The following is an 8,168-nucleotide window of genomic DNA, read 5'->3' on the forward strand; positions in this document are numbered from 1 at the left end:
TAGTTGGCTATTTTGGGTGCTGGTTAAGCTTCTGAATTATCGCCTCTGCCCTCTGTTGGGCATTTAGCACTTTGCTATTGTTTAAGTATTAGTGGGTTCTATTTCCTCCATAGTTGGCCATGAAAAATAATTTTTCATTATTAACTTTTATAGGATATGTAAAGTAATAATGAACATTAGTGTATTACCATGCAGTCTGGATATAGTGTATTAACAAAGGTTTTTAGATTTTCAAGTTTAAATTTTACTATTCCATTAAACTTTTTTTTTTTTTTTTTTTTGGTTCCAAGAAGTTTATAGAGATAGCAATCAGGTGAACACATTTCATGTAAACCTTTGGCAAAACCATTCCCTTGTGGAATATACATTACTTCATTGTAAGGAGGCAGTTAGCTGAGCAGCATAAACCAAATGTAGCATTTCATAATGGGAGAATCAGAGCCACCACTTAAAAGGATACTTCCCGCCTAAAGACTATGCTAGGTATGTTAGACTCCTCGTTTAATCCTCCCAATCTTCTGAGTTAAGGCATACTCCCTTTTTACAGACAAAATCGAAGCTCAGAGAAGTTAAGTAACTTGTTCAGGTTTACCCTGTCAGTGAGTGGCAGAGCCTGGTGTGTCTGTGAACTTAGGAAGAGATTTCATAGAGCTTTATTGAGTATGTTGGTAGCACTGCCCAGACAGAATGACCAGTCCAGCCAACATGGCCTGTTTCCTATACAATGCCAGAGCTTTTTAGCCCTTCTATCTGTGACACCTCGCTTGTGATGAGTCACAGCATCTTAGTCTGACTTCATGCCAAAGGGAGTCATGGGATTTCACCACCTCTACCTCATGAACTAATAAGGCACCTGTTGTGTTACTCAGCAGGAAACTGTTTGCATCTTGGGATAGATGTTTTGTTGTGTGGAACTGTCTTAGGCATTGCAGCATGTCTCAGCATCCCTGACCTGTGGGGTAATAAAAGCCAGAAGCACAACCCACCCCCTTCATTGGAATACTAGAGATGCTTCCAGACTTTTCTGCATGCCCCAAGGTTACTTTATAGATCCTTGTTCCTTAACCTCATGTTTTACTGAAGGTGAAAATGGAAGACACCCTGCTGTTGAGTATATCCTCCCCTACCCCAAAAAACTCAAACCTGTATCTTTCCTTACTTGCCTGGTATATTAGCCACTCCAAGAACCACTCCCCAATTCTGCTGTGACTAGAGGCCTCTACCACTTAACTGGCTGATGAGCTGGAACAAGACAGCTAAACCTGTGGAGCCTCAGTTTCACCCGTAGAATAGGGACGAAGCTTCCTTAGCCCAGAGCAGTAAGCTCAAGGGTAGAGGCAAGTGTTCCTTCCTGAGTGTCCCCTAGTTCCTCTCCCTTTCCTCGTGGCTCAGAGAACATGGGCAGATCATTGCCTAATTTACTTGCCATGAGGTTAAGGAACAAGGATCTATAAAGAAATGAAGTCAGCAGGGAGAGGTTGAGTCCCAGCTCCAGTGTAATTATCTTTGATGGCACAAATGGAGAGGTAGGTGTCAGTCTCCTGGCAGGATACATAGGTGGCATTCCAGTTTTGTAAAGGAGAATTTTCTTCACGTTGGTTTTTAACACCATTTGGTCCTATTAAACGTGAAATACAGGTCTTGGCTATTTTGGAATATCTTGTACATTAAGATCCCTCAAGACTTTATAGAAGATAGTTCCATTAAGCACAAAATTTTTAGAACAAATAAAACCAACTCAGTTTCTGACCTCTGAAAGTTTATTTCACAAATCAAGATCTTTTCATAATTGTGATGGTGTTTTAACCACTTTGAGACTGTTCCAGAGCCGTGGGCCACACGGCAGTATTAAAATTGGGGAAGCAGCAGGGGGTTTAGACACTGCAGAGGTAGCAACTTGTAGCCAGACAGCCAAAACATCTAGTTTGCCTTGGTTCTGAGATCCTGTCATGTAAAATGAAGACCAGGGTCCCCTGTCTGCTTGGCCTGGGATAGAAGCTAAGGGTGTTCCTCTGTCCACGGCTTCTCGGCTTTACCTCTCAAGGTCAGAATTCCATTGGCTGGAGGAGGGGAGTGGGCTCTACCCAACATCCAGGTTTAATTGGAGCCTCCTCCACCTTTTCTCCAAATCCCAGATATCTTTTGACCCACTGACCCTGGTTTCTTTTCATCTTTAAACTTTTATACTCTAAACACTCCATAAAGCACATACTGACAAGAGGTTGTCTGGTTCAAGAAGCCACTTAATGAACATGCCCTCCTTGCTGGTAAAGGCTGTCACCCATGGATAATCCCACCCATCACATCCCCTAGTTCTGACACAGATGGGCCAAGTAAGTGGTGGTTGAATGAGTAAGTGTGTGAATTCATGAGTCCACACCATTTTTTCCTGGGACTGGTGGCAAGACTTCCAAAGAGAAAACTGAAAGAAGGCATACACATTTGCTCACAGAATTGAAGCTCACTTTGCAAAATTTTAGCAACACATAATAAAAGGAGCAACTCAAACGTGAACTGAGTCCGAAGCAACTCCATTGAGAAATGCAACTTTCTCTCTGGGCTAGTCGGGCTCCTGGATACCATGGTCCAGCCTTTTGGCACAACTTGCCCCGTAGCCCTGTAATCACAGATTTGCTTCTCTGCCCTTGGCCCCGTGGCTCACACCCAGAGGTCTCTTCTCTTCACATCTTTTCCCAGCCTTTTAGCTTTCAGAGGTTCTCATCATAGTTAGGAATCTGTTTTCAGAAGCAAACATGTGGACTGATACGTTCTAAAAATGCGCAATACTACAAAGGAAGACAACCCCAAATGAGGCTGTGCAGTCCTCGTCCCCAGCAGTAGTCAAGAAAGGCTTAGATCCAGGGCTCTCGGGTGGCTCAGTTGGGTAAGTGTGTGACTCTTGTTAACTCAGGTCTTGATCTTGGGGTTGTGAGTTCAGGCCCCATGTTGGGCTCCACGCTGGGCATGGAGCCTACTTAATAAGAATTTGGGGGAAAAAATTTTTTTAAAGGCTTAGTTCCTTGTCCAGAAACAGCACTCACCCCACACCCCAGAGGAACTGCCTGGTCCAAAAGATGGAGAAGATGAGCAACAAAGTGACACTGAGGATAACAGCCATCAGGTAAGCAAAGATCCGGAACTGAGGGTTGCGGAAACACTCCCTCAGAGAGTAGCGGCTGGGGATGGGAATGGGCAGAGACCTGGTGGTAGGGCCCATGTCCTGGGGGGGCCCTGTTTGGCTCCCAGGCTCAGGGCCTAGGTCGAGCGTATAGACCCGGGGCTGGCGCAGGAAGTAGCGGCTCTTGGGCTGGTCCTTGAGACAGAGCTGGTGGCCTTCCAGGATGACATGGTGGGGCTCCAGGCGAAGCAGGGTGAGCACGGCAGTGTCCGTGGGCAAGTCAGTGACCGGCTGCCCAGAGGCCAGCACAGTGGGCTGGCGACAGAGCGGACACAGCAGCCGCCGCCGGGCTGGAGTCACCAGGCTGAGGTGGGCCAGGCACTCCACACAGAAGGAGTGACAACAGTCCAGCACTTTGGGGGTATGAAATGTGTTGTTGAAGGGGTTCCAGCAGACAGGGCACTCAGGCTCCTGGCCCTGCCCCTCTGCCATCCTCAGATGAGATGCCGGGAGGCCTGGCAGGAATGTCCTGGCAGAAAGGGAAAAGGAGCGAAGGGATACCTGTTGAGTTCCATCCTTGTGCTTGGGCCCAGACTAAGCGTTCTGTGCCTTGTTAAAACATACCGTCACCCGCATTTCAAGATGAAAAACTTAGATTCAAAGATGCAGCAGCTTGTTCCAGAGCACCCATTTCCGAAGCTGTAAAGTCTGGTGCTCAGGCAACATGCCCCTCCCCCCCTCAGGGAAAAGGCCTAAGTCACCCCACCGTTAGTGAATTGCCACTGGAGGGGACTGCACCCCCGCTTGGGAAGTTGAAAAAAGTACTCCTCTGCTCCATGTGACTGCCCTTGACTTCTCAGACTCCAAGGAGAGGGAGGGGAGCACATCAGTGGTTTGTGTTAAAAGACAAATACTTCCCTCCCTGCTGCCTCAAGTCCCTGAGTAGTGCAGAGATGGCCTTCGTGAATTCCCTGGTCTGTCCCTCCCCTGGGGACAAACGCCAGGCCCTCTTTCCCTCCCACTGGGCTATAGGGCCAACCCTCCAGAGCCCATATGCCCAGTTTTTGTGCAGGGGCACCGCACTGGCCCAGCAGGGGGACCCTGCCAAGGCTTTTCCCCTTGACCTGAAAGCTTAGGCTCCCTTGCCCAGGTCCTCCGATCAGCCCTTCCAGAACCTCCTAATACCTGGCATCCCCTGGCTCCTCCTCCCTCCCTCTGGTCCCCAAAACCCCAGGGCACTCACCTGGGCTTCCTTGGTACTAGGGTGGTCAGGCAGACTACCTTAAGGACCCGAGGCAGTCTTTCCCTCTCCTGAATCCACACTGCTTTGGGAGACTGCCTTCTCTCCACCAGCCACCAACCCCGGGGCCCGTCTCCATGGCAGCACACACGCAGCACCTGGAGCTGCCAGGTGGCCCGGGCTGCAGCCTCTTGAGCGCATCTGCCTATGGCACAGGCCACAGAGCTGCCTGGGTGGCAGGGGCGGGGAGGTGGGGGAGCAGAGTTCCCCCAGGGTGTGGCGAACAGCCAACCGTGGAAGCCAAACATCTGCAAGATCGTGGGCGGTCTCTTCAAGACCTTGAAGGTCTCCATGGCCTGGGAAGGCGTAGGGGTGGCGATTTCCTTTTTCTAGATTGTGGAGAGGGTAAGTGAGCCTCTGGGCTCTCCTGGGCCCTCATTTCTTTTCTAAAATGGCTAAAACCTCCTCCTCACACAGAGGCTGCCCACCCTGCACTTGGGTGGCTGTGAACTTGATGGCTACACAGCCTAAAATCTCCGCACCTCAGACTCAGCAAATTTGTTTATTTCTAAGTAACATCTACACCCGACGTGGGGCTCAAACTTTTGACCCAGAGATCAAGAGTTGCATGGTCTTCCGACTGATCCAGCCAGGTACCCAACCTTTCTGATAATTTAATGGCCCAAGTAGCTGTAACGACAACAATCTTGCTGCCATCTTTGTTCTTAGAACACAGCCTGGCAGACAGTGACCACTGAGGTCTTAGAGTCCGAAGGCTGGCCATCTCGCCACCCTTGGGGACTTAAAAGAGGGCGTCAGGAAGGAGGAGAGTTCCAGCCCCACTTCCCCATTTCACCCAGAAACATCTAGCTTTTCTCCTATCAATCACTTGAATAAGTTGAAGAGCTGAGCTGCCGAGGGGGGACCAAAAAAAGTCGAAAAGTCACTTCTCCATCCTAACCACTCACATTGCAGATGGGAGCCAAGAAGTGACTCTCACCTAAGGTCCCCCTGCTAGGCAGTGGGGTCACCTGCTGGGTGTGTGCTAATCACCACACACTATGTGTTTGCACCTATCAGGAGATACCCCGAGCCGTGAGTCTCTCGTAGGAATCCAGGAAGCGTGCAGGGAGTTTGGGGGAACCGAGTCTCCCTGGTGCGCCTCCCAGGGCACCATCCACCCTGATTCAGTTGAAACCTGAAGCAAAACCTGCTGACACTCTCCTGCCCGCCCATGGCTTCCTGGTCTTCTTCTAGACTTCTGTCACTGTTCCATGTAGGGAAGACGAAGCAAAGGCATACAGAAGGAGGATGGAACAGCTCTGGCCGAAGCTGGGCGAGTTTACCAGGGATTCTTAACTATGAGTGCCTTCTGTGGACCATGCAGTCGTTGTACAGTTGTTAAGGTATTGAACGCCCACTGCATGCCAGGAGTTGTGCTAGGCACTGGGTAAATAATGGTGGACCAAAGAGGCACGACTTTGACCTCACGACATGTGGAGTGTAATGAGGGAAAAAGACATCTAATGAGCAGTGGGCAGTTAATATGTAATGCATACTACAAAGGACAGAAAGGAAAACGGGCTTAGGGTCAGGAAACCACCAGGGAGGGTTGCAGCAGAGAGGGTTTCTGAAAGCTATGTCTGAAGGAGGACAAGAAACCAGCCACGCAGCGTAGAGGGAAGGACGTTCTGGGCTAAGGGAACAACAGGTACCAAAGCCTCAAGGTGAAAAAAGGCTCTGCCAGATTTAGGAAGTGAAAGAAACCTGAGGTTTGGTGGGTGGGGCTGGAGCAGGAAGGTGGCTCAGGAGACCAAGCCAGGGAGAGTGGAGGCGGGCCCTGGAAGCTGGGGAACAAATCTGGATTTAATTCTGGGGGTGAGTGGGGGGCGGGGCAACATCACCATTCCTTTTTTTTTAAATATTCCATTTTAAAAACACCATTCCAGGAGTGTTTGGTTGGCTCAGTCCGGTAGCGCTAGAGTGGCTCTTGATCTCCGGGTTCGGGCCCCATGTTGGGTGTAGAGATTGTTTAAAAATAAAATTTTAAATAATAATAACACCACCACCATTCCAGCTACAGAACAGAGAACAGACTAAAAGGGACAGAGTGGAAATAAAAGACTGTGAGGGGCTGTATCGTTCAGGCTGGAATGGCGGTGCTTGACTTAGACCAGGCCATGGCAGAGAAGATCAAAGGGATGGAATGAAAACCATCTTTGGAGATTAAATCAAAAGCACTTCCCAGGGGCGCCTGGGTGGCTCAGTGGGTTAAGCCTCTGCCTTTGGCTCAGGTCATGGTCTCAGGGTCCTGGGATCGAGGTCCGCATTGGGCTCTCTGCTCAGCAGGGAGCCTGCTTCCCCCCCACCCACCCAACTCTCTCTGCCTGCCTCTCTGCCTACTTGTGGTCTCTCTCTGTCAAATAAATAAATAAAATCTTTAAAAAAAAAAAAAACACTTCCCCAAAAGCAGTGAATAACATAGATTCTAGAACCATGTTTTTGAGGCTCATGACCCCAGATACTGCTTTGATCTGGGGCTGTGATCCCAGTTGAATTGCTTAACCTGTGCCTGTGAGGTTGAAAAGGAAAGTAGCTTGTCTGAAGGTAAAGCTCAGAGTCTGGCACCCAGCAAAGACTACCCATGAGATGGTTGCCGTTATCCCTGCAAACAGACTTGAGAGGGAGGAAGGATCGAGGTTGACTTTGAAGCCATGAAAAAGGTTTCTGTGTTGAGCTTTGAGGATCTCTGAATTCCAGTGTGTGTCCAATGCAGACTTTCAGTACTTATCACAAGACTTGAAAGGTAATAACCTTGATCCAGCAGTGCCCCAACTGGGAATCTGTCCCATGGAAATAATAAAGGACCTGCGCAAAGACTTGATTGTAGGGACATTTGTAGAAGTACGGCTCTAACAGTAAAGTATGGAAAACTACATACTCCTTCAATAGTGGGACATTAATTAAAGACATTCTGCTCCAACCACGTGAAGAGACATTCTGCAGCCTTTAAAATGATAAGGGGCACCTGGGTGACACAGTTGACTGAGCCTCCAACTCTTGGTTTTGGCTTAGGTCATGATCTCAGGGTCATGAGATTGAGCCCCATGTAGGGCTCCGTGCTCAGCAGGGAGTCTGCTTGAGATTCTCCTACCTCTGCCCCTCCCCCTCCCTCAAATCTTTTTTTTTAATGATGTGATAAAATATCTATTAATGTGGAAATATGTTTGTGATATGCAAGTAAGTAAAAAGAACCAGTAGTAAAACCATATCACGATACTATTCAATTATCCAGTATATGTGTGCCTGGAAAAAATGTCTGGAAAAACAAACACCAAAGTGTCAACAGTGGTTATCTCTGGGAGTAAGATTATAGGTGGGTTTTTTTGTTTGTTTGTTTTAAATTCTCTTATCTGAAAATCCTCTAACTTTACTATAGTACAACAAACTTGCATTACCACCCTTAAAGACCTCCCCTTCCCCCGCAAAAGCAGACTTCATTTTCTGAAGTTCCATGGCCGAAGCTGTAAAAGGCCGTTCAAGAGGAGGAATAATCAGGCATCTCAGCACCTGGGCCGGTATCTGCCAGGGTCCCCACAGACAGCCTCTGCTGTTTCAGGCACAGCAGGGCGGAGTCCAGCCTCTCAGGACAGACTCTGACCATGTATCCTCCCGCCACTGCCCCTGGCATGCCCTTGTCGCTGCTGTAAGTCCTAGACACCACCCCAGAGGCATCACCTCAGTCTGGGACAAAGTCAGCCAAACAGTACCTGCAGCATCTCCCCAAAGTGTTGACTCTCAAGAGGAGAG

The 8,168-nt window shown here is 48.8% G+C and overlaps 1 protein-coding gene across 1 annotated transcript; it reads right to left on the reverse strand.

The window, feature by feature from the left end:
• Positions 1-3,037: 3,037 nt before the first annotated feature.
• Positions 3,038-3,610, reverse strand: RNF183 (ring finger protein 183; the record flags this gene model as incomplete). Its single annotated transcript, XM_080820417.1, has 1 exon — positions 3,038-3,610. One exon carries the CDS (start codon positions 3,608-3,610, stop codon positions 3,038-3,040), a length of 573 nt encoding a protein of 190 aa, XP_080676543.1.
• Positions 3,611-8,168: the final 4,558 nt, after the last annotated feature.

Source organism: Martes martes, assembly GCF_963455335.1.
Source record: "Martes martes genome assembly, chromosome: 12".
Classification (NCBI taxonomy): domain Eukaryota; kingdom Metazoa; phylum Chordata; class Mammalia; order Carnivora; family Mustelidae; genus Martes; species Martes martes.